Source organism: Candida orthopsilosis (assembly GCF_000315875.1).
Source record: "Candida orthopsilosis Co 90-125, chromosome 1 draft sequence".
NCBI lineage: Eukaryota > Fungi > Ascomycota > Pichiomycetes > Serinales > Debaryomycetaceae > Lodderomyces > Lodderomyces orthopsilosis.
Window position 1 is genome coordinate 1,719,184 of NC_018292.1, and position 24,338 is coordinate 1,743,521.

At 36.8% G+C, this 24,338-nt stretch overlaps 12 protein-coding genes across 12 annotated transcripts; 4 read left to right on the forward strand and 8 right to left on the reverse strand. All coding sequences in view use genetic code 12, as the record gives it.

Moving 5' to 3' along the window:
• Window positions 1-1,229: 1,229 nt before the first annotated feature.
• On the forward strand, window positions 1,230-2,210 carry CORT_0A07700 (hypothetical protein; the record flags this gene model as incomplete). The annotated part of the gene is made up of 1 exon (XM_003866547.1): window positions 1,230-2,210. The coding sequence occupies one exon, from the start codon at window positions 1,230-1,232 to the stop codon at window positions 2,208-2,210; it is 981 nt and encodes a 326-aa protein (XP_003866595.1).
• A 1,267-nt stretch (window positions 2,211-3,477) lies between these two features.
• Window positions 3,478-4,053, forward strand: CORT_0A07710 (Coi1 protein; the record flags this gene model as incomplete). The annotated part of the gene is made up of 1 exon (XM_003866548.1): window positions 3,478-4,053. The coding sequence occupies one exon, from the start codon at window positions 3,478-3,480 to the stop codon at window positions 4,051-4,053; it is 576 nt and encodes a 191-aa protein (XP_003866596.1).
• Window positions 4,054-4,332: 279 nt separating this feature from the next.
• CORT_0A07720 (Mrpl3 ribosomal protein of the large subunit, mitochondrial MRPL3) lies at window positions 4,333-5,466 on the reverse strand (the record flags this gene model as incomplete). The annotated part of the gene is made up of 1 exon (XM_003866549.1): window positions 4,333-5,466. The coding sequence occupies one exon, from the start codon at window positions 5,464-5,466 to the stop codon at window positions 4,333-4,335; it is 1,134 nt and encodes a 377-aa protein (XP_003866597.1).
• A 294-nt stretch (window positions 5,467-5,760) lies between these two features.
• Window positions 5,761-5,952, forward strand: CORT_0A07730 (hypothetical protein; the record flags this gene model as incomplete). The annotated part of the gene is made up of 1 exon (XM_003866550.1): window positions 5,761-5,952. The coding sequence occupies one exon, from the start codon at window positions 5,761-5,763 to the stop codon at window positions 5,950-5,952; it is 192 nt and encodes a 63-aa protein (XP_003866598.1).
• A 306-nt stretch (window positions 5,953-6,258) lies between these two features.
• CORT_0A07740 (Erd1 protein) lies at window positions 6,259-7,563 on the reverse strand (the record flags this gene model as incomplete). The annotated part of the gene is made up of 1 exon (XM_003866551.1): window positions 6,259-7,563. The coding sequence occupies one exon, from the start codon at window positions 7,561-7,563 to the stop codon at window positions 6,259-6,261; it is 1,305 nt and encodes a 434-aa protein (XP_003866599.1).
• Window positions 7,564-8,579: 1,016 nt separating this feature from the next.
• CORT_0A07750 (pre-60S pre-ribosomal particle subunit) lies at window positions 8,580-9,344 on the reverse strand (the record flags this gene model as incomplete). The annotated part of the gene is made up of 1 exon (XM_003866552.1): window positions 8,580-9,344. One exon carries the CDS (start codon window positions 9,342-9,344, stop codon window positions 8,580-8,582), a length of 765 nt encoding a protein of 254 aa, XP_003866600.1.
• A 61-nt stretch (window positions 9,345-9,405) lies between these two features.
• Window positions 9,406-10,185, forward strand: CORT_0A07760 (hypothetical protein; the record flags this gene model as incomplete). Its single annotated transcript, XM_003866553.1, has 1 exon — window positions 9,406-10,185. One exon carries the CDS (start codon window positions 9,406-9,408, stop codon window positions 10,183-10,185), a length of 780 nt encoding a protein of 259 aa, XP_003866601.1.
• Window positions 10,186-10,257: 72 nt separating this feature from the next.
• Window positions 10,258-13,839, reverse strand: CORT_0A07770 (Ire1 protein kinase; the record flags this gene model as incomplete). The annotated part of the gene is made up of 1 exon (XM_003866554.1): window positions 10,258-13,839. The coding sequence occupies one exon, from the start codon at window positions 13,837-13,839 to the stop codon at window positions 10,258-10,260; it is 3,582 nt and encodes a 1,193-aa protein (XP_003866602.1).
• A 546-nt stretch (window positions 13,840-14,385) lies between these two features.
• CORT_0A07780 (hypothetical protein) lies at window positions 14,386-15,090 on the reverse strand (the record flags this gene model as incomplete). Its single annotated transcript, XM_003866555.1, has 1 exon — window positions 14,386-15,090. One exon carries the CDS (start codon window positions 15,088-15,090, stop codon window positions 14,386-14,388), a length of 705 nt encoding a protein of 234 aa, XP_003866603.1.
• A 1,299-nt stretch (window positions 15,091-16,389) lies between these two features.
• Window positions 16,390-17,694, reverse strand: CORT_0A07790 (hypothetical protein; the record flags this gene model as incomplete). Its single annotated transcript, XM_003866556.1, has 1 exon — window positions 16,390-17,694. The coding sequence occupies one exon, from the start codon at window positions 17,692-17,694 to the stop codon at window positions 16,390-16,392; it is 1,305 nt and encodes a 434-aa protein (XP_003866604.1).
• Window positions 17,695-18,417: 723 nt separating this feature from the next.
• CORT_0A07800 (glucosyltransferase) lies at window positions 18,418-21,345 on the reverse strand (the record flags this gene model as incomplete). The annotated part of the gene is made up of 1 exon (XM_003866557.1): window positions 18,418-21,345. The coding sequence occupies one exon, from the start codon at window positions 21,343-21,345 to the stop codon at window positions 18,418-18,420; it is 2,928 nt and encodes a 975-aa protein (XP_003866605.1).
• Window positions 21,346-22,048: 703 nt separating this feature from the next.
• CORT_0A07810 (Pho100 inducible acid phosphatase) lies at window positions 22,049-23,029 on the reverse strand (the record flags this gene model as incomplete). The annotated part of the gene is made up of 1 exon (XM_003866558.1): window positions 22,049-23,029. The coding sequence occupies one exon, from the start codon at window positions 23,027-23,029 to the stop codon at window positions 22,049-22,051; it is 981 nt and encodes a 326-aa protein (XP_003866606.1).
• Window positions 23,030-24,338: the final 1,309 nt, after the last annotated feature.

Consider the following 24,338-nt stretch of genomic DNA (forward strand, 5'->3'; position numbering starts at 1 on the left):
TTAAAATTAGCCGAGTGTGGAATTCCTAAATTGACATAGAGCTTCCTTCCAAATAGACCGTAAAACTTTATGAAATGTATCCCTGCTTTGGTGGCATATTTGCTATAAAAGTAGTCCCTTAAAAGCTACACCTTCACCTATTCCCTACCTCTTACTCATATTTGTAACGTCCCAACGCCTTCAACAATATAATATACAACGTAATTTGTGGGAGGAAATTCAACCAGTGGAAAATGACATATTCATGCGTCCTTTGTAGATTCTTTTCAAAAGGAAGCACTCATGAGAATATATCTAATAGTATGCCAGAAAGCTGCATCAGATGATAAAAATGTGGGTTAGAAATAAGAGCCGTGAAACTGGTGGCATGAAAGATACCATGGTTGGGTCAACCAAATGAAGTTGAGTTTGCTGCAAATTGCTGATCTAAAAAATTTTAGCCCCCCCCCCCCCCCTTCAAACGAAAAGCTCTATTCAATTGCTAATGGAGCATATATTGCATTGTGCAACAATTTCTAGAGATAGCAAAACACACCCTAACTTTTAGATGTTGCAACTTATACTTGGCTCAATCTTGGGACATGCAAAAAAAACTACTTATATGTGGGGTTTACAAAATTTTGAATATATAAACATGGGGGTGGGGAATTGCAACCAAAAATTTACGTACGATTTTGGCATATAATCCGTGGTTTCGGATATTGAAATATACTTTTTGGAAGGATGAATAGTTGAAGGCTATCTTGTATGGAAGCGTGGCCCTAGTAATATTCACACGTGCATGGCTAAATACTTGTAGTGTTTATTTCCGGACTATGAATTTTGACCCTAAATTCCGGTTGCATGGCGCTGTCTTTGATTCTTTCTATTATCCAATCCCCCTTTCAGCAACCTTTAGTAACTATTGAATTATTTGCTGGTTTTGAAACAATAGGGTAAGGTGTTTAAGATAACCCACGTTGTCAAAAAATCAAAATTTTAGTGGTAACTTTATAATTTTGTGTTATCAATGTTGAAAGATAAAACAATAAAAGGTACCAGGAATTTCGTCAAGACAATATCATCCCAACGACAGTATATCATGCACATGATCGTGTGAAAATTTTCAGAGCTGGAAGCTGCTTTGGCAGGGGGAGATGACAATAGTATAAATAGTGATTCAATTTCCAGAAGATGCAAGCAACAGAGACTCATTTCTTTTCTATTAATTACCTATTTACAACTATACTATGCAATTCTTGACCCACTCAATTCTTTTGTTCCTCACTACTGCTGTTATTGCTAAAAACATTCTCTTAAGCAATGATGATGGATGGGCCGCAACCAACATTAGAGCCACTTACTACAAGTTGAAAGAAGCTGGTCATGAAGTGTGGTTAGTTGCTCCAGTTTCACAAAGGTCTGGGTACGGTGGTAAATTCGACGTCCCCTCATCTTCAACTTTACAATCTGACGGTGAGTTCAAGTACCCACCAGCTGGTTCAAAGTCTTGGGGCCATGAAGAAGAAGATGATCATATTTGGTATTTTAATGGTACTCCAGCTTCATCAATTGCTTTTGGTTTGCAATACGTCTTGAAGGAAAAGTTTAATGATACTGCGATTGATTTGGTTGTTGCCGGTCCAAATGAAGGTACAAACTTGTCTCCTGGAATGTTTACTTTGTCAGGAACAATTGGTGCTACTTACAATTCGGTGTACAGAGGATACCCAGCTGTTGCTTTCAGTGGATCCAACTCCAACAATTCATTTTTCAAAGATTCATTAGACTTGAATGACACGAATGAGCCATCAACTATTTACGCAAATAAGGTGACTGAGTTTGTCGAACAATTATTTAAAGGACAAGGTGATGACTCAAGAATATTGCCACTTGGTGTTGGATTGAATGTCAACTTCCCCAAAGTTGGTCATGAAGACGAGTCATGTACTGATCCAGCATGGGTGTTCACTAGATTGACTGGCGAGTCTGCTGGTGGACCTGATTTGAAGTACAATGCTGACAAGGACTTGTTTGAGTCAAGTTCGGGAAGTTGGGAAGCTCTCAAAATCTGTTACAATGGTAACTGTTCATTGCCTTCTGAAAATTCAGTCGTTGAGCATAGCAAATGTTCTTCATCAGTATCTGTTTTTGCTATTGATTATGACGCAAACTTGAACAACACAAACAAAGTCGAAGGAGTCTTGAATCCATTATTCAAAAAGGACTAGATTAGCTGGAGCTTCTTGTATCGTTGCACTTTACATTTCTTCTTTTATAAAAGTTTCATTCGTATTGTTGTTTGTAGGCAGATTAAGTTATTCGTTGCCAGGGAAGGGCTGAGTTTGAAAGAGCTTGATGTCGGCAATTTCAACACAAGTGGAGTCTCGATGAGCAAAGAATTATATAAGCCTTCATGTACAATTATATTGAAGTCAAGGTAAAGTACAGAAATGCACTTTAAGCGTTAAACGGCATACTCACTAGTCAGATTATGTAAACCCTGACCGAAGGAAGTTATACCAACAAAGGGAGACATCATCGAATAGTAAATATGAAGGAGGAAAGTAGCTGGGGGAGTATAGAACTGGTTATCTATCATGTAATATTCTACGACATAACATAACTATTTACAATGTGACTACTGTGCAAAGATCGTCAAAGCGGCGCCGATTGCATTGCAACCAATCGAACCGTAGATCCTCTCTTACATAGACAAGAAAAATAACATGTATATACAAAATTAAAACATGTCAAATGGAAAAGTACAATTAAACGGCACAAAAAAGGGAAAAGAAACAATCGAAATGGGTTTCAACCAATCCGCTTTGTTGAAAAAAAAATTATACAAAAACAACTTTCCGATGCGCTTTTTAATTATATTTAATAATCCTTTTGCCTAGAAATGTAAGTGTAATTTTAAAAAGGTGTCGCCCCTGATTAGAATTACCCTCTAAGAAAATTCACAACCATCCGCTTACAAGACATTTCACTTTGATCGATTGGGCGTAAAAGATAAAACGAATGGGTTCGATGTTGTAACCCTCTCTCCTTTCATTTGATAAAATCTCATTGTCTTTTATTACATACGAAATATTTAGCTTTATACATTGTGCATAAGAAGTTAACCCAATAGCGTGTACGTTTAGCTTTATTGTTGGGAATTAGTTACATTATCAGCATACCTTACTCTTATTGGTTGAAAAAAAAAGAGAAAAAATCAGGCGGTTAATAAAAAACAATGCAACCAACTGTCTTTGTGTCAAATTAACTTGTTTTATTGTAATTTATCTTTTCCATCAAAAATTGACTTTTCCAAACTATTAAACAATAAATTTCATAGAAAGAGCCTTCTTCTTTAATTCCTCCCCCATTGTTTTAGTGAATTAGTATTAATATTAATATAACCCTAACTTTCCTCCTGTCAAAAAAAAGTGTTTGATTTTTGTTATCTTTCTATTCCTTTTTGGTGAACTTTTGCTTTACTTTCTTCCAACCATGGTTTCATTCAAGTACTTGGTTACATTAGCTTTGGCTACAACTGCAGTTCAATCATTTTCCCTCTTACACGATGCTGAAGGTTTTGCTATCTTACCACCAACCGATGTCGTTTTAAACCATTTGAAGGAAGCTGGTAAGAAAGACGCATCAAATCACTACGATGTTGTAAACACGGTTCACAAGAATGGAGAGATTGTTCAAGTTAACATGCACACTCATGAAATCAAACAAACTGGTAAATATAAATACAATTATGATAATTCATGTTACCATGATGAATCCAAGAGGGATTTATTCTCTAGAGAAATTCAAGATTCAAGTTTGACTAAATGTTTCAATAAAGACAATGAATTAGAAACTTCACAATGTGGATTCGATTTTGTTGGTTATGATGATGCTTCTAATTGTGATTCTTCATCCACCAAGTATTCTTGTGTTTTGGATGTTCAAAAACAACAGGATGCTACTTTGAAATTGAAAGATATGGATGATATTCCTGCTCAAGTTAGATGTTACCATAAACTTTCAACTGCTCAAAGTGACAAAGTCACTGGTGGTGCCTGTGGTAAATAAAAAAAACACTTTTAAGTTGACATTTAGGGTATTTTTTTTACCGAGTAAAGTTTCAAAGTTTCAAATTTTCGTATTCTTTTTAATATATGGTTTGGTTTTAGTCTTGATTGAGTAATATATAATCCTTCATTATTTAATGAAGTTGTAAGGACTCTTGCCACTTTATTGTCTAGTTATTAGAGTGGAATTGGAAGATGTAGCATCTACATTAGTTGCATGACCTTCAATGATATATTAAAGATTCATTCTATATACAACACATTTTAATTGTCTGCCTCATTATATAGCAACTTCTCCACCATCGACAACTCCTTCAAACTTGTAACCTTCATCACTTGGCACTTTTACCTGGTTTCCATCGACACTAATAGGTGAGTACAAATAATAAGCCAATAAGCTATTGATACTAGCTCTAATTTGAGCTTCCTTTAAACTGGATCCCACACCTTCTCCTAATTTCTCAGCACCAACAAAAACACCAGCAAGAAATTGTGGGTGAGCTGATTTTCTACCTGTTTCAGCAATAAGTCTAATCTTGACAGGCTCTTTGAATTCCAATTTATCACATAATCTGATTAATTCAGCTATTGGTTTATCAAATTGAAACATGCTTTCCAATGGTAATTTTCTTGAAAGAATGTGGTCGGTGATGAATTGTTTAGCTGCTTCTTCACCACAATGAGTATATATTCCACCAATTATTGATCTCACTGCTGATGCATAAGCTACATCTTCTTGTTTTAATATACTGTTTTTTCCGTTATTTCCCAAAACTTCCTCAATTCCATCCACTGCCACCTTATTTTCGATCTCATTATTAGTCATAAACCTCAATCTTCCATACTTGATAAATTCCGATTCCTGACCCAAAAATCTATCCAATTTCGAAACAGAATCAACTTCGATACCAAAAGTAGACCTTCCAATCTCAGACAAAGTCTCCACTCCCATTAATGAATCAACAGCAGCATTGTGTATACTCATAGGCAATCTAGGAAAATGTAACAAAAGATATTCAGCCACATAATAACTCAACAATGTCTTTCCCATAGTATTCAATCCAAAATTGTTTGCTAACCCTTCCCCCTGCTGACTTGTAGTTTTAACCATATTGAGACATTGTGAAAGAGTACTTAATTTAAATTGAGGACTCAAATTGAGTCTACTATGTAATGAAACTAGTAACGGTGATTGCTCAGCCGTTGATTCGGGTAATCTATGGATGAATATGTTCGATTTGGAAAAATCATCTACCGAGCTGGACTGAATGGGATCCGACGGAGTTTTGGATGGACCAACTGTAGCATGCCTTATTCTTGTCGATTGTTGTAACCCACGTATGATGATGCTATTGGATTGATTTAGTAGTTGTTTGGACCTAACATTAGCCGAACGTGATAAAAACCTTAACATAGTAGCTCTGGCTGTAGTACGAAAGATGATCCCCTCGATAATCTGGAGACTTAGGTCGATATTGCTAGTATAAACCTTTCTTAACTGAGTCTGAAAAAAAATTTACCATTTGAGAAGGAAATTCAAAAATACAAAAAAATTGAAGAGTCAGTTGGTAGCACCCGAAAATCTTCAACAAAAAAATTGACCAACCGACCAACCAACCACAAGCTGAAGGAAAAAAAACCAAAATATAAAACGGTAAGCACTAAACTACTTCCATCATATACAAAAACAACCAGCAGAAATTTGAAAATGGCTCACGCACCATCGTTAAGTGTACCGGCAATACTCACAATGTCATCCGTAGCAGTACTCTACGGATTAATCAAATCACCATTGAAATATAAATGGGCTAGTGAGTCAAGAATTAGTCCCAAGGCAGATTTGGCATTTAGAAACAGTGCTGAGAAATGGTTAGAAGATCACAAGGGTGAGCGTTACTAAGTTTGGAGGGGTCATGGCGAGGAGGAAGTGCTGCTTTTGTTTATGGGGTTAGAGAGTGTGTAACTTTGCTTGACTACTGAAGCAGTTTGTGTTCAATACTGGCGGTGTGTGACAAGAGTTTACATGGGATAGCTGGTATATGGTTGAAGTTATTGGCTATTCAACTATATTTTATACTTATTTATTGAATGAATAAATTCAAATCAATTAAAGATCAATGCAATGTGAAAGTAATTTTTTTATGCTAAAATCTATAAAGTCTAAAAATCTGGATGTATAATCTCCACCTCAAGCTCTCCACCTAATTTACCGTTTCTCAACCTCTGTCAATTCAACATCTTCACCCTTTTGTCCCACTTGTTCCTGTTCCTGAATTTTCAATTTAACCCAATCACTTTCTAACTTAATAAAACACCACAACCAACGTCTTAAGATTTCCAATATTTCAATAACCACATATCCAAAAGAATAAGCATCGTAACCAAATAGAAATGTAGAAAACACATGTATAAGTTTAATTTCCGAGTCGTGTAGTTGTTCATTAATTATGAATAATTTGAGTACCCAAATGAAACGTAAAACAAAGTCAATGACTATGGCAATAAAATAGACGAAATTGGCGTATGCTTTGTGGATACGTAGTACGTGAAATTGTGCATTCGGATTGAATAGTTTGTTGAATAGTTGTAAATTCCAATCCATTTTGATATCCCAAATGAATGAATACGTTGAATTTAGCGTCAGTAACACATACCACCATTTATTAAGTGATGTTAACTCATTGATTAACTGACCCGATTGTTTGGCTTCATCATTAGTATTCACCAATGTAGATTTAATAAATACATTGATTATAAGTGGACCCAAACCAGTACCATATTTGACAAGATTTAGTAAATGTTGAACTTGTTTTGTAGTTTTGTATTCATACCAACATTGCTTTATCCTGATACAAGTTGGAATACATAATATGACAAATTCTAATTTATAATTGTATGCCCTGGACCCATCAATATAATAATTCCATATAAATAACCCAAAATCATTAATCACTTTAGCAAAAGAAACCAATGAATCACTAATTAAAATATCATTGCTTCTCATGGACTGAGAATTAATCCCTCCCCGTAAAATTCGTTTCATTGTAGTCCAAATTCGTACTTGACCGGGACTCATTGAATTGGCATAGAACAACCGATTGAAAATATATGCAAACAGTAGTACGGGTACACTATAGTAAACCACCTTCCAATCGCTATTAAACCACTGTACCAATTTAAATATAATCCAACTAAGTACATTAACCACCGTGATCCCCTTTAAGCTCATCCAAATGCCACTAATTAACCGACTATTTTCATGTCTATCAGCAGGAATCGAAGTTGCATATTCTCCATTACAAGGTAGTGGGCCATCCAACTGGGTATATTTATGCGGGTTATATGATAAGTTGAGTAGTTGAAGTAAGTTCAATAATGAAAAATTGAATAATAAGACATTAAGTAAAAACCATAGCGTAAGACCTAGTTGAATTAAACCCAAGATTCGGAATGGAAGTGGTATGAGATCGTTGAACAATATGGCTTCAGTTTCGTTCAGTGGTTCATCCATCTTGGCATTTGAGAGAGTGGGGGTAGTTGTCAATAAGAAGTTTATGAATTTTCCAAAAAGACTTTCTTGTTTACATAAAGAATTTTTTTTAGATCAAATCGACATATGGCGCGTACCAGCCGAGAAAGAGAGCCTTAGTGGTGATAGACGCCAATTCACAGAGCATGAAATGAAGCTAAGAAAATGCAAACTTATAAACATAGGAAGGGATATCCTTCTATTGCGAAATCAAATGCATGAATTTGGCTTCAGACGTGCCTTATAAAAAGTACACGATTTTTAAAAAAGTTGATAATCATTAAACAATTTCATGATTAGCATGGAAAACATCATTAGCCAAACAACAGCATCTGAATCGAGTATAGAATTGATCCTTCTTAATCACGACTTCCTAAGATCTACAGTGCAAAAAAAACAGAATGTTATGACTAATATATATTAAGCATATATATCTAAGTCCTAAGATTTAGTTAGTAACAAAGTTTCCTAATCCATGATAATTTAACTCTCACGATTGTATCCTTCTTATGATCGTTGTATCAGAATTTTCAGTGTTTGGCTAATGAATCGAATCGGTCAGCGTCCTGAAATATAGGATCCTCCGTTTGGGGCGACATCTTTGTCATCATATTAAAAAACATAAGAAAACAAATCGATTGAATCAGAAATGAATTGTTGTTTGATAAGAAAAACATACTATTGAAGTATAGTTGAAAACCAGTTCAACCTAGTGAAGTCGAATTGAAAGTCGAATTCGAATTGAAGAAGAAGAAGAGTTGTGTTTGAAGTGAAGTTTTTTTTGCTTTTTTTTGCTTTTTTTTCACTCATCACTTGTCAAGATTTCGCATTGAATAATTACAATATTACCCGGCCTCGAATCAAACTGCAAGTTCAAACTTCACATCAATCAAATTATAAAACACATCCTTTCTACAATTATGAGTTCAATTCACCTAAGCATTTTAAATAATACATTTGTTAATTAAGTAATCCCAACAAGTCAACCCTCCATTCAATTATTTCTTTCCTCGAAGTTTACTCTTAAGTTTCTCTTTTCTTGTATTCTCCCTTCGTTCCGCTTTACTCAAATATCTAAACTTCTTCTTCTTGGTCTTTGGTTTCTCTACTTTTGAAGGTTTAGAAACACCACATAATACAGCATAGTTCTTTGCTCGTTCAACCGCTTCTTCCAAAACTTCTTCCGATTTGTTTAAATCAACATTGTTAGTTTTGGCAATCTCTTCCAAATTAGCTCCGTTGGCACTTCCTAATGGTTTATCTATTGATTCTATTGTCACTGTTGTTTCATCGCCAAATCCATTAGCATCTGAATCAGGCTCGTATATTTCTTTGTGATGTAATATTCCCTTTAGTGAAACTGGTTTATCTTCTTTAGGGTTTTCTTCAGATCCGTCTTCATCAAACCCAGTCCATTCATCATCATCACTACCTTCACCCTCCTCTTCAATATCATCAGCTAAGCCACCATTTATCATTGCAAGTTCCTTTGCCTTTTCATTAAACTCACGCAACTGATTCTCCAAATCTCGTTTACGTTCATCACGCAATTGTTTCCTCTCTTCTATCCTAGCTAACCTTTCTTGTTCCTTATTATATTCTTGGGCTTTCTTTTTCCTTTGTAATTTACGTTTATGGAAACCAGTCAAATACTCTTCACGACTTTCTTTGTCAAATGTTACCTCATTTACTGCGTGTTTTTTGGCTTGCTTCTCAGCATAGTTTTTGCCCGCAGTAAGTATCTGTCTGTTATGTCTGACCATCGTTGTAGTGCCGTCCTGTCTAGCGTTATATAATGGTTTTGGATATCAATTGGTGTATGTGATGAGATCACAAAAAATCTGCAAAAAAAATTCAATGAGCATTAAACAACTACTCCCACCATTATTCAACCACATAAACTTACACATCATAATGGATAACTTAGGCAACATCGAACTATACCTTAAATCCCTCGACCAATCAATTCTCCAATATGAACCAACTCTTGAGCCACTCCTATCACGAACTCTCGATGAACATCTAGCACAACAATCAACAGCGCAAGACAAGATCAAATTCCTTAATAATTTCCAATACGTACTAATATCAACGATATATTCATATTTGAAAACCATCGGAATTGATACCGAGGTCCACCCTATCAAGAAGGAATTAGCTAGAGTGAAGAGTTATATGATGAGAGCGAAGAATATGGAAAATAACAAAAATGATGAGCAGAATGTAGTGGAGAAGGAAAAGACAAAGGAGTTTTTAACTCGCACGTTAGGAGTCAAGAATGGCGATGCAAGCACGGTGAAGGATGTTGGACCTGCTATAAGTTCGCAGAATTTCCAAGGTACTCATACGAGATTTGAAGAAGAAGAAGAAGAAGAAGAAGATGATGATGATGATGAAAAAAGTGATCGAAAAGCGAAATCGGAATCACTGAAAGAAGCAGTACTGAAGACACCAATCGAGAGTGTGAAGAGAGGTAAGCTAAAGAAAAAAGATAAGCTGTCGAAACAAAAGGATAAATCAATGTCCAAGAATAAAGTAACCAAAGTCAAACACGGGTATTTACCACCTAGATCTGATAAACTAAAGAAATCAAAGAATAAGTAGACATAATCAAATGAAGTCACTTTACGCATGATCACGTACGATTAATAACTGTAATTAAATCTCTTCTATTTTCTATGCAAAATATTCACTAAACACATACTCATGTTTCAAATTCTCTTGTACACAATAATAAATCTCCATCAACAAATGAGGAAACTTATCATTGAAATACTGATAAAAACCGTTAGGTAATGGAGCCATTTTATCCTGTAGGCTCACAGGCATGTCATTATAATGATGATACTTGTTTCGAATAGCTCGTAACAAATCCATCAATTTGGTAGTTTGATATTTTCGATACTTGCCCAAATTTTCCAAAAATTCATCATCAGCTAACTGAGTATGCCAATCGAGATTATGTACCGTTACTGCATGCTTTTCCAATTCTAGTAATAATGCACTTGGTGGATCACGTTTTTCAATTTCAAATCGATCACTGACTTTGAGCAAAAATTCAAGTCGTTTAGTATTTGACCAGAAAAGGGGATGATTGAGAATTTTGGTGGTGTTAGGGCGCATTGCTGGGTTTGCGTGAATTAAACTTGAAATCAAATCAATTGATTCATATTTATCATGTGGACATTTAGTGGGTAAAATAGATAAATCATATTCACCTTTGATGATGTTACCCTCCCTCATATATCGATCACCAAATGGATGTAAGCCATTAGTTAGAATGTAGAAAAATACACACCCAAGGGAAAATATATCAATGGCTTTAGTTAATCGTTTGCCTCCTGCAGTATATGCTGTAGATGAAGATGTTGCAGATATGGTGGATGTGGCTCCATTTGAATGGACAGACGAGATGGAGTCAGGTGAAATTTCTAACAAGTCATGATTGAGTAATAATTCAGGTGCCCTCCATCCTGAAGTTCCTGAAGCTGCATGTTGAGTAGTTGCTCTAAACGATGACTGATCGTGTTCCAACTTCTTACACAATCCAAAGTCCGATATCAATAATCGGACATTATTCTCATACTGAATTTGCTCTAGTACAATAGGGTCCTTTTTCAAATGATTAGGTTTCTTAACATTAGCAACCAAAATGTTCTGAGGTTTGATATCTCGATGAACTATTTTCAATGAATGTAGATAATGTAGCCCACTAGCCAACTGGTACAAAATATCATTTCTTCTCGGTATCGATAAATCAGCAACCTTTTGCGGTTTTTCGATAATATCTTCCAAAGTACATAAACAAAGCTCCAAGGCAATGTATAGAAATTTTTCCGATTCGGACGACTGAGAGCAAAAGTACCTGATGACATTAGGATGATCATCGGATTCTTGCAACAATCTAACTTCATGGTTGGCAATGTCATAAAAATCAAGCAACATTCGCTTAACTGCGACTGGTCGATTTTCAAATGTACCTTCAAAAACAACTGTACCATGTGATCCGTAGCCAAGAATTTTATCCGAAATGACCAAATTATTTTCTATTTGTAACTTCTTTTTCAGTTTAGGTGGCAATGGTAAGGTCTGTATAAGACTCTTTGTTGCAATAACTTCCTCCTCAACGTCATCTTCACTATTTTTGTCCTCATTGCTAGACTCCTTATCTTCGGTACTTTTGTTCTTGTTGATATGTCTGCCGCCTCGCTTGGCTCCCCCTCTACTACCTCTTTTCCGCTTTTTTTTTGCAACTGGTTCGGTTTCAATGTGCTCTTTCTCATCTTCATTGTCTTGAGTTGCAATGTTTCCCTGCCCTAATTGTGAAACGTCCTCTTGTTGAGGTAACAAAGAATGAACACCGATATCAATATCCTCCACAGGCTTTACTTCTGGTTCAACAATTGTGACCTTCTTCTTTCGTAGACCCTCAGTAGGTTTATTTGCTGATTGCGTGTTTTCCACTTCAAGGACCTCCATTAGCTCCTCCAGGATGTCTGGTTTTTCAATTCTCAATGACTCCGGCTCAGCCAAATTGCTCTTTTCATAAACTATTCCGTTCGATTGTTGCTCAACAACAATCTGCTTAGGCTTTTCATCCCCCACAACTTCTAGATCATCCTTCGTTCGGAATTCCCCAAATAGTTTCTTGACGTACTTGTTTGACCTTCCAAATGCTAATATTAAAATGAGAATGACCACCATAACACCTATATCCTCGACAATACGTTTAAAAATGGCTCCTGATCCAGAAGAGCCTATATGCGATTGGAAATCCTCAACAGTATCCTTTACAGGCTCAAGCATAATAACGTCCGACCCAATAGTAGAGACTTTTGCAGGAAATTTAATGCCATCAATGATGTTGGGAATCAGTTGTGCTGGTGTATTATTTTCTTCATTACCATCCCCTATTCTTTTGATATCCTTGGGTGAAGAAAATTTAGATATTGGTTGATAAGATGAATCTCTGGATAGTTCAACAACTCGATGAATACCAGTTATTAACTGTTCAACTTGTTCGGGCGTACTGGTGGAAAGTTGATAGTTTTCAATGTACCCCGCTGCCTCATTAACGCCTGCGTAATATTGGTTCAAGATAGCTTGGTATTTGGAAATTGGAGCACTTTTGATCAAAGTGGGATAGTTATGAAAGCTCATGGCCACCCATTGATTCGAGTTGGCTGTTTTATTGATAAAAACTAAATCATCATTCTTTGGGTCACTTGTTTGTAGTTGATTCAATACTTCCAACGGATGTGGTAGAAGAACATAATCTCTCTGTTTATCATTATGAAAAACATCAAATATGTTGACAGCCAATGCTGGTAACCGACTGATCCAAATTGGAGTACCAATATCCTTATTTATGGCTAATAATGATCTATCATGGAAGGGGGTGAAATATAACTTGTCTAAAGATTGTTTATTTTGCATTATCAAGTCATTGTCAATATTGTTTGGCACCCACTGATTATAGGTAACATTCCATACAATATTACTATTTGATTTGGAATGGATAGACAATTCGTATGTTGTCTTTCCAATCATTATGGTATCGTCTTGTCCACCAGGTCTAGGAGGCAAAGTGGTTTGCAGCACCGGACACTCATCTTGGTTTCCGAACGATGACTTGACTTCACCTGTGTGAATATTTAAACTGTACAAGGATGTTTTCCTAGTACCTGTATAGATCTTATCATCACCACTGAGTGAAAACGGTGATTCCATCACCAAATGTTTTATACTTGTAGGTAGTTTATTTAACCCATACATAGGAGTAAAGTAGTACAAAGTACCATCTTCATATGGTTCAACAAACCATAGAATATTTGACTGCTGACTTTTCAGGTTCTCAAATGTGTTATTTGCTTGGACTTTGACCAATGGTTCATCTATCGGCAAGGTCCAAACCATAGTTCCAGTACTCCTCTCTACCCCATGCAAGTTCCCATTGATATCACTAACGAGTAAAATGTCTTGTAATTCGCAGTCATCAATCGATCGAAATTCCAATGGTAGAAGTGACTTGCTATTTTGCTGATGATGTAGTTGATGTGGTTGCTGCTGATGCTGTGCTGTTATATGTGCTTGCCCTGGTTGCTGCTGATGCTGATTATATTGTACATCGCTTGCATGGATGACCCCATTTTCCTGTCTAAAGGCAGGCACCGTTGATTTCCCTAGTCGTTCTCTGGCCCATGTAAGACTTATGAGTATAAGACATATTAGTGACGATATTATAGGAAGTATCTGCATTATATGATACTATCAATTCTATTCTATATTCATCTAATGGACAGCGTTGGTTATACACCTAAAGCTCTATGGCTACTTGGAAAGGAGGAGGGGGGATTGGATTTGGGTTTGTGAGAAAGTTTTTGTCTCATGAAATTTTTTTTTTTCTTCTTTTCTTTATTGTTCTTTTTTTTGTTTTTTGCTCAATTAACTGACATATATACATATACATATATAGAATACGCACGTAGGAAACATAGATGTTTTATATCCTACTCTAAGCAAGCAATTGATAGTGTAGTATGTTTGCTCTGGAGTGTGAGGTGAGTGTGTTTAGTGCAAGAAAGGTATTGTCTAAGAGAGAGAGAGTTCGTATTCCCCTAGGCCATCAAGACATCAACTTACACATCGATCAAACTTTCTTCCCTCCAAACCTAAGTTTTCATTATGCATCTTTATATATACGTTACTGCTATTATTATTATTTATTATTATTTATCATTACCATCATTACCAAAAATCAAAAGGGATATATCATAGAAACAATAACATTCACACCCTTACTCTCTAAATCTCATTACCATCTTCACCGACTTCTAGCTTCATTTCATTAAGTATATCAGTTGTTTTTACTTGCCTTTGATCTGCAATCAATGTTACCAACTGTAATGCAACATCTTTTAGTTCGTTATATTTCTTCAATTGTTGAATATGTCTTTTGATGATGACTTCTGGTTGGTCATTTCCTTCCAACTCATGAATCAAGCACGAGCATTGTTGTTTGATTTCATCGAGATTCTTTTCCTTTGTTGAGATACGTTCTTGATCTTCTGGGGTGAGTGTTGATGTTGAAGAAGTGGCTGAGTGAGACTTGAAAGATTCACGTGGGATTGTATATGCAGAAGGGGACGTAGGTGACGTACTGAGAGACTCTGCAAATGGCTCTGTGGGATATTTGTCGTTTGTAATGATTGGGGGTATGGATGGTACTGTTTTATCTATCGAATGTGTGTTAAGAATTGGATATTCTGTAGGTTTGCCTTCATCAACTGTATTCTTTGATTTTGAATCGCGTGGTTCAGTGTTTATTGAAGAATCATATGTTTTGTTACCTACATATGTACTTGCCTCCGAAGAAGGCAGTGGCGACATAGAAATGTACGTTTGTGACTGTGAATAGCTTTTATCTCTTGAAACAGTTTTGCTATTATCTATCACAAGGTTCGTGGTCGATTCAAGTAGAACTTTTTCATGATCTGTAACATCAGACATGTTTCTGTGTATTTCTGTGTATTTCGATGAGTGGTTGATATATTGTGGAAGTAACAAGAATATGTCGGAGATTGATGCCACTGGTGTGTGTTGCAAAATATGAAAAACTGTGTAAATGTGTATATGCAATATAAAATATACACAACTGGTTCTTTTGTGGTGAAAGTTTTGTTGGGTGTACTGAGTAAGCAATAAAGGTTATCTACCTGTTCCTATCTAGTGTGTATGTGTTGGTTGTGATGATTATCAGTTTGAGAAAGAAGACTTGTAAAGAAAGATGAAAATTAAAAAGTTTTTTGGTTAAGGCAGATCTCTTCGTGCCAATAATTTTTGTTACTGTCACTTGATTTCCCATTTTTCCATTGTTTAATAAGCACACTTTATTTTTGTTTTTTTACCGTAACGGATAACACAAAACAAACATACAAATATAGCAACAAGAACAAGCACCATTCATATTACTGGATGCTATCTTAGCCGTGGCCTAAGGAGAGAGTGTTTATCATCTACACCTTTGGTCTGTGACGCTAACTGCTTAAATATTAAAATGGAGTATGAAAAATCCGCGTTGATTTTCACGTGACTTCTTTGGAGGCTTTTTTTAATTCCACTTTGTGTGAAATATTGATCTTCTAATCCTCGGGTTTTAATTATCCCGAAAAGATGAATTGACTCCTATTCAACTAAGTTATAAGGAAGTCATACTTGTACCTTTTTAAAGTTCACAGACTGCTATAGCTCTGTCAAGGCTCAGGAGGAGGTGATTACTATTGAACACCCTCGGTTACAAGGATTCTACATACTATCTCAGTTGCGGAAATGACTCCACCAATTTGATTTGTGTCGTAAATTTATGTCTGCACTTTATGACATTACACAAAATCTAGGTTTATTGTTTTACATGACGTCATATAAAGGTTAGCTAGTCAAGCTTTGGGGAACATACGAATAGTGGCTGATATGAAATGACGGTGGACAAACATGAAGAGTATCGTTAAAAGATATGACTTTAATGTATTTTTCATCGTCGATTGTTTTCGTACTCAAGGTTATACTATATTCGCTGCGGTAACTACGCAGAATATTTCTGGTCTGATTTTATGCATCTTTTTCCATTTACTACAAAGTAGATTTGAATTGTTTTAAAAAAGGGTATCAAAAAATTTGTGTGTTATGTCTATAAAAGAGCCTAAAATTAGTAATTTGCTTCATCTTCGTCTTTATAACCACCTTCAACTTATGTGCTTCAACTCTTGCCTATTTTTTAAAATAAATCGTCTACATAAATCCACTTCAATATCATTTGATCACCATTGAGGGAGTGGGAACAGCAGGTAGCTCATCAAATTTACCTGGTCCTCGAAGTTGCCCACTGCCACCATTCGGCCCCAATTCATCCTGCATATGTCTCATTCCACGTGAACTAACTCTATATCCATCATTCCCTCTAACACCAGTATTTCGATCTCTTGATGCAGCATAGTTCCCATTTGATCCAGCTTGAGTTGTATAGCTAGCCTGTCTATTTTCGATTACGAATTGTGGTTGCATCTGCCCTTGCTGATGTTGATGGGAGTTGTAATTTGTTGCAAACTGTCCCCTGCTTCGCTGTTTCATATGTCCATTTTCTCTAGGCTCTCTAGGTTGCAAGAAGTTGGGATTCTGTTGTTCTTGATACTGATATTGTCGCTCGTCGTCTCTAGTGTTTTGCATTTGCGATTGTCTGACGCCCAAATAAGGAACTCCCAAATCGTACTCGCTTCCAGATTTGGATCTTCTCTTGACCTTGGCAACATGGCCATTACCACGGCCACCGTCACCATTACTTGTTGGGTTACTTAAAGTGGGAGCAGCAGGTGAGCTTGAATTTCTATTCTTTTGCTGAATTTGATCAAATCCTGGTGATGGAGGTCGTTGTAAGTTCAACGCAAAGAATTTATTAAGGTACCCCAGTGGTGTTTGTCTTTCCTGTTTTATATTTTTCAAATCGGAATGAGAATTCTGTCGAGAATTTAACGAAGTAAACGATTTGACATTACGCAACTTTCGAAGCTTCTTTGGTGGGGTTCCTTCTGGTGTTGATTTAGGGGATGTGCCTTCAATACTTGCTGACGTAGTTGCAGCAACAAGGACAGATTGGCAAATTCGCAAAAGATTCCAAGCTTGTTCCATGATTGCTTCTCCATCAATAGATACATCTTCTTCGACAGGTTGCGCATACTTGACTCCAAAATTATGTACTTGATAATTTAAATCACCAAATTGAGGAACCACTCTACTCAACACATGCAGAATCATCACCTCACCTTGCCTGATACGTTGACAAAATTTTCTCAACAACACATGGTTAACCAATACGATGTTGTTCTCACCACTATAGAATAGCCAACACTTGATTAAATTAGCACCGAGATGAACTAACCCCCAATCATTGAACAAGGTCGATGCGATAAGATTTAGTAGGATGTAGTATAGCCAATAATTGAGTAGAAACTGATATGAGCTAGGTTGAAACTCTATTTGTTGGTCAAGTGCTTTGATGGTGTATAGTCCTGGTATTAAAGCATTTATCGTAGTGAATATTAGGCTAAGTATGTTAAACATCGCTTGTGCTTTTTATTTGATTGGCAAACAACACACCGGTTAATGGGGATAGTGATGCGATGGCAACGAGTGTTGAAAGAAAGTTTAGTTGGTATGCGTGGCAAATAAGGGGTATGGGCGTATAATTATTTGTTATGAATGGTATATTCAGATGGTCTTATAATAAAATTGGTTCTCGGAGTTAATTCGATATTGAAAGTTTTTTTTTTAAGAGCATAACAATAATACCAAGCACACAATACATATTTATCGGCTAATGAACAAAGCCGGAAAATATATGAAACTCCAGTTACCATTAACTACTCACCGAATTACGACAAGAAGGTAACAATGAATGTCAAGAAGTAAATCTAGACCTTTAATTCAACAATGACACTGTGCACCCATTACAATAGACTACATTTCCTCTTTTTTTAGTTCTTGCAATGAGTTCCCGAATAGGAAATTATCATTACACAAAACTGTGTTTCCGACAAAGAGATAATCGAAAACGATTGATGGATATACATCAGCCAGCACTATTATCACAAAGTTCTTCCTGACTGCCGATGAATAGCAAAATGAGATGGACATAAAAATGTGTCACCTGTTTATGTAGTTGTTGAAATGGGCCTAACTTAGTGGCACGTGCTCACATAGACAAATCTATACCTGCTACAATGTCTTTCGTCTAAGTAATCTTTATTAATAATACAGAATATATACTCTCTAGGGTAACTTCTGTCAATTATGACTGCAATTCAACGAATCCATCATGTCCAACTTATTCTCACTTCGCGAAATGATCCATTGCCAAACCTCCCTCTCAGCATCACAATACACTTTGGATCTCGAAATATCTTTACTTCCACCATGGGAAAATAACGACAAGAACTTGTTGGTTATCATGTAAACCACAAGAAATGTGAAAAACATAATGATGAATCCCATTATGGTACTATCTATAATTGAAATTGGAACCAGATCACCAATAGACTTAGCCAAAGCACTAATTTGCTCCGGAATAGTTTTTGGTAGTTCAACTGGTTTTTCTTCTGGTTTCTCCTTCTTTTCAGTATTACGTCTACTCCTAGTCGACTTCCTCTTTGTCGCACCGCCATCCTTCTTGTTATTACCCTCAGCAAGAATCGTATTCAACGTCTCAATCATATCCTTCATACTATCCTTTTGTCCATCAATAGTTCCCTTTTCAATAGCTCCTTTGATCCATGATTTGCCACTCCACTCAATAGATGACACAACCCAAATCTTGGTTTGATTGTTTTGTGCCCAACTAAGGAAAATCTTGGTCTTGACTTTAAATGAATTACCGCTGGGAACATCGGGAGTTTGGGTAGTTTGAACAATTTCATAAAATTTCTCTGGGTTGTATTCAATTAAATCATCATCAAGAAGACATTTGGTTTGTTTGGGGCCAATTGGCCCACCCAAGGGTTTTATGTATGTATAATGACGACTTTTATTGTCTTTAGTTAATCCATGAAGACCCGATTCATCAACATCAAAATTTTTTTGATCTTTGAGTACACGTACAAATTTGGAAGTATCAGATCCGAATAATAGTAAATAGACCACACCAGGTGGTGCTTTAATAATGTCCTCTGTAATAAATGTCTCATCGGACGATTTTGAGTACCCAGTTTCAGTTGGCGCGTGCGTTGCTGGTCCAACAATGGGGAACCCGTTAAACCCGCTATTGGAATCGCCAGAGCTATCGCCACCACCGCCACCATTACCACCATTACCACTACTACCCTCTTCTGACTTTGGTGTATCTCCATTGCCTTTAGTCACCCCTTCCTCCCCTTCTTCATCCAATGAAGTTTCATCATCATCGTCGGATCCACCCAGATTCTCATCATCAGATGTATTTCCGTCATCGCTATCAGATTGGACTCCAGAGGCGCCATTGGCGGTAGAGCTTTGCGCCTTTTTGCCGATTTGTTTTGGATCAATATTTGATTTTTCTAGTAATAAACGATGCCAAACATTGGTGATTAATTTGAAAGCTGAAACACGGCCTATGATACTAGCAAAAGTGTACCTTTGATGAAGAGTTTTGATAATCATACCATTCGGAAACAACCCTGCTGTGGATTTCTTTTCAATTTGAATCACTTCCTGTAAAGGGATAATTATATGTTTGATCCAACCAAGGATATTCGAGTTAAAACACACATAATGATCACTAAGGTACATCTTTCCCTGTACAAGGATATCTTTTGAAAGCGCACAACTAAAGTCATCAATCAACCTTTCACTCTTGGGTAGCTTCTTAAACGCATGATGAAACTCTTTATTGCGTTTCTTTGGTGCATGTTCAATCTTTGTGTTGTAATCAATTACATTGTCGAGCTCCTCATTTTCTGATCCTGACTCATAAGCTAATCGATCCTGGTCCAATGTTCTATTTGGTGCTTGTGATTCATTCACGGTACCACTAGGGCTGGTCACAGTAGATTGTGCCACAGACGCTCTTCCATTCGACACCAGTCTTTCTGTCGCTGGTACCAGCCCACCATTTGTTGACATTCTATGCACACGTTTGACATCCATTCCATTTGAAGTTGCTTGTAGTTGATTTCCTGGAGGTAAATTTCGGTTGAGTTGGCTAGGACTCATGGCACGCTTGACTCCTCCAGGACCATCGATCGATCGCTGTGAAGTTATTGATTTGACAGCCTGTATTTGGCTATTTTCAAAGTCAGCAAGAGATAGATCACCATTCCCCATTGTATTCAAAGGAGATTCTCGAACTGGTTCGAATTGAACTGATTGTGCTGCATCGTGTTCACCATCAGTCGAAACACGCTGTATACCACTATTGCTTGCTACCATGGAGGTACTGTCCAGATGATGGCCTGGAGAGAGAAGATTTTCCTCCTCATGTTTCACTGATTTAATAAAGTTATCGAGTCTGTTTGCAAACAGATGGTCCTTCTTTTTCTCCTTTTCATCTGGATCTTGCAAAGTTGACATCTTGTTACTGGCAGCTGCAAGTAGAGATGATATAAACCCACCTGATTCATTTTTCGTATGTGAATCATTTGTCGATGACTTGGTTGGACTAATATTATTCAACGACGATTGAGCTGAATTCTGAGTATCTGAATGCGGTGGTGCTTGTAGATGCGACCCCTTCGACGACCCAAGAGTTCCTGTTCGAGAGTCCTGTCGAGTCACATTGACAGCAATTGCCGGATCCTGAGAAGCATCTTGAACATATTCACCATAGTCTCTTAGCGAGTTGTCTTCCTCATCAAGAGGGGCAATTATTTGAGGTGGACCTTGCGGCCTTGATTGATGATGTGGCTGTTGTTGTTGTCGTGGGGGTGGTGGTAACGATGGTGAAGTTGGTCTAGGTATTGATGGCAGTGCAAAACTATCATTATATGGTCTAGTGGGCGAGGAAAGCCTATGTGCGGTTCTAGTTTTCAGTGACATGCGCAATATAGATGGACCGGAGTTAATTGAAGCGCTATCTAATGAGCCACGAGGTGAACGATGGGAAAATAAGTCACTGAATCGGTGTCGTTTCCTGCTTCCTGTTTTATTTAGGTCGCTGTTGCTTTTGTTTGATGTGGGTGAATTGGGGACGTGGTTGTCGTTGTCTGAGTCTAAATGCTTTTTTCGTTTCAGTAATATTCCCATATTGTCTCTCTCCTCTCTATTTTTGGAGTAATTGATCGATTTGTTTTTTTTCTTTGCTGCGAGTAATAATAATAGGGGGGAAAATATTTGCGTGATACTGAAACTGTTGTAGAGCAAAGATTGTATATGAGTACAAGAAGTAAGCTGAATGGATTGAAACTTCTAGGATTTTGTGATGATGATATTAAAGATTAAATTTTCCAGGAGAATGAAAAAACCCGGTTATTAAGAAACTAAAATGCACATTGAATATATGTACATAATATAATATTACAAAAAAAAAGAATTACAAAGAAGGAACCATCGGATATAAAACAATCTAGGTTATATTGCTACCACACTCTTTCAATATAGTTTGCTTTTCGTTTTACGTCAACAACTAAAACTCAAAACACTCTTTATAGAACACGGGTCGGAAATATAAAGTTACTCCGGTAGCCGTATATTCAGTTCACTTACCTTTATCTGAATGTATAACTCTCTTATATCCAAAGGACAAAGAGGGTAGGGTCAATAGTTGTCAACTTTTTCGCATCATTCATAGGCATTTAAAGGGTATCTTGTTTGTTATCCAGGGTACGCTTCTGTTAGCCACGCAGTAGCGGAGTCCCCGCCAAAAACAGGCACTTTAAAACAGCATACGACTTTTTATTAAAGGTATATAAAAAAAAATGGCAACGATAAAAGAAACGAAATTGTTAAACTAATTCTTCTTGAACAATGGGTCCAATAAACCTTCAACTTGGTTAGTGATTCCCAAGTTGGCATCGTAATCAATAGCGAAGACGGAAACAGAAGTAGCACATTTAGTATGTTCCACAATCAAGTTTTCTGATGGTAATGAACAATCACCGTTGTTACAGACGGTAAGTGCTTGCCAGCTAGTTTGAGCCCATTCGAATGAGTTTGATGAAGCATTGTATTTCAAGTCAGCACCACTTGCATATTGACCAGTCAATCTAGTGAAAACCCATGCTGGGTCAGTACAAGATTCATTTTCATAACCAACTTTGGGGAAGTTGACATTCAATCCAACACCAAGAGGTAAAGCTCTTGAGTTATCACCTTGAGCTTTGAAAATTTGGTCAACAAATTCGGTAACTTTGTTAGCGTAGATGGTTGATGGTTCACTGGTATCGTTCAAATCCAATGAATCTTTAAAGAATGAGTTGTTGGAGTTGGATCCACTGAAAGCAACAGCTGGGTATCCTCTGTACACCGAATTGTAAGTGGCACCAACAGTTCCTGACAAAGTAAACATTCCAGGAGACAAGTTTGTACCTTCATTTGGACCAGCAACAACTAAATCAATAGAGGCGTTGTTAAATTTCTCTGGAATAACATATTGCAAACCAAAAGCAATTGATGAAGCTGGAGTACCATTGAAGTACCAAATATGATCATCTTCTTCTTCGTGACCCCATGACGGAGAACCAGCTGGCGGGTATTTAAATTCACCATCAGTTTGTAAAGTTGGAGAAGTTGGAATATCGAATTTACCACCGAAACCAGATCTTTGTGAAACTGGAGCAACTAACCACACTTCATGACCAGCTTCTTTCAACTTGTAGTAAGTGGCTCTAATGTTGGTTGCTTGCCATCCATCATCGTTACTCAAGATGATATTTTTAGCAATAACAGCAGTAGCGAGGAACAAAAGAATTGATTGGGTCAAGAATTGCATCTTTGGTGGTTGAGGTTTGTTGAAGTAGAAGACGAAAAGACGGAAGCTGGGAATCTTTGGTATGTGAAAAGGTGGAATTTTGGTCCGGTATTTATAATCTCGACATTCAACCCTCCCCCATCATGGAAAGCACATAATTAGCTTTTGAAATTTTTCACACACACCCGAGTAAGTATAATATGAACTTCTATAGTAAATATGTTCTCAGTGATGCCGTTCCATTAGAAAACAATAGTAAATTAAGCGGGACCTTTATTGTTTTAAACTTTTTTTGCACATTGGGAACCAGAACACAAAACCGCATAATTTATCAACAGAATTAATTTAATTTATTTTTTGTAAACAACAACGTGGGCCGCTAATGATAGCACCGTTTAATTAGTTACAAACGGGCAAACAAGAATGGGCCAATTGTTTGCCCAAGCTATCTATTGCTATTACGAGGTTGCGGGTACAGGCTACCACAAAAATGGTAAGATTCAGCCTAATTAGCAGGGCTAAGAAAAGCTCTTGAATATGCCAATCAGTTCGTGCAAGAAACCCAGAAGCTGCTCCATTTGGCTTTCACTGAGTAAAATTCCTAATATTAGTCGAACTACAGTGACAAGAAAATATTAGATGCTCAGATTGGAGCCCAATTAGAAAAGCGGTATACTTTGGACGCAAATTAAACGCCATACTTTCACAAAACCAACCAATTTAGCAAACATTCCTTATAAACGTGTGTGTTGCCAACCTTTCATTTTCAAGTTCCTAAGTTAAGATATTCCTTGGCAGGTGTAAGGGGTATAGAAACCTGATGCATCAGATACAGGATCTGGTTCTAGGTCGTTGCAAAGTTTGAATCCCGGTTTATGTTTGCAAAGTAAGGAGTTAATGGTAGTTCGGCTTTAGAGCTATATAGCGCAATCGCTTTCAAACTTTTAACACAATAATTTCTATGTATACAATTAATCTCCTATTGTTCATCTCCTATTGTTTGCAACTCAAATTTGGGCAATTATTAATCAAATTCGGAAATATGTTTACCTTTATGAACAAAAGGAGAATCATAGCCAATACCTTTGTGGTGGAAGTTCTAATTAATAGCTATTATAGTTATTATATCATAACCTATTGTTGTTGCAAATATAAGCACGTTTGTTGCAATCGGTTGCTTTTGTGATACATTTCTGTAAATTGATGAAGATTGAGAGGGCCCACGAGGCAATAACAGTGAGATGGCGCCATGTTGCGGATTCAGCTCAAGGGAGTCATAGCCGGGTACATTGAAAAAGGAATTAACTAATTGCTACAAGTACAATGAGTT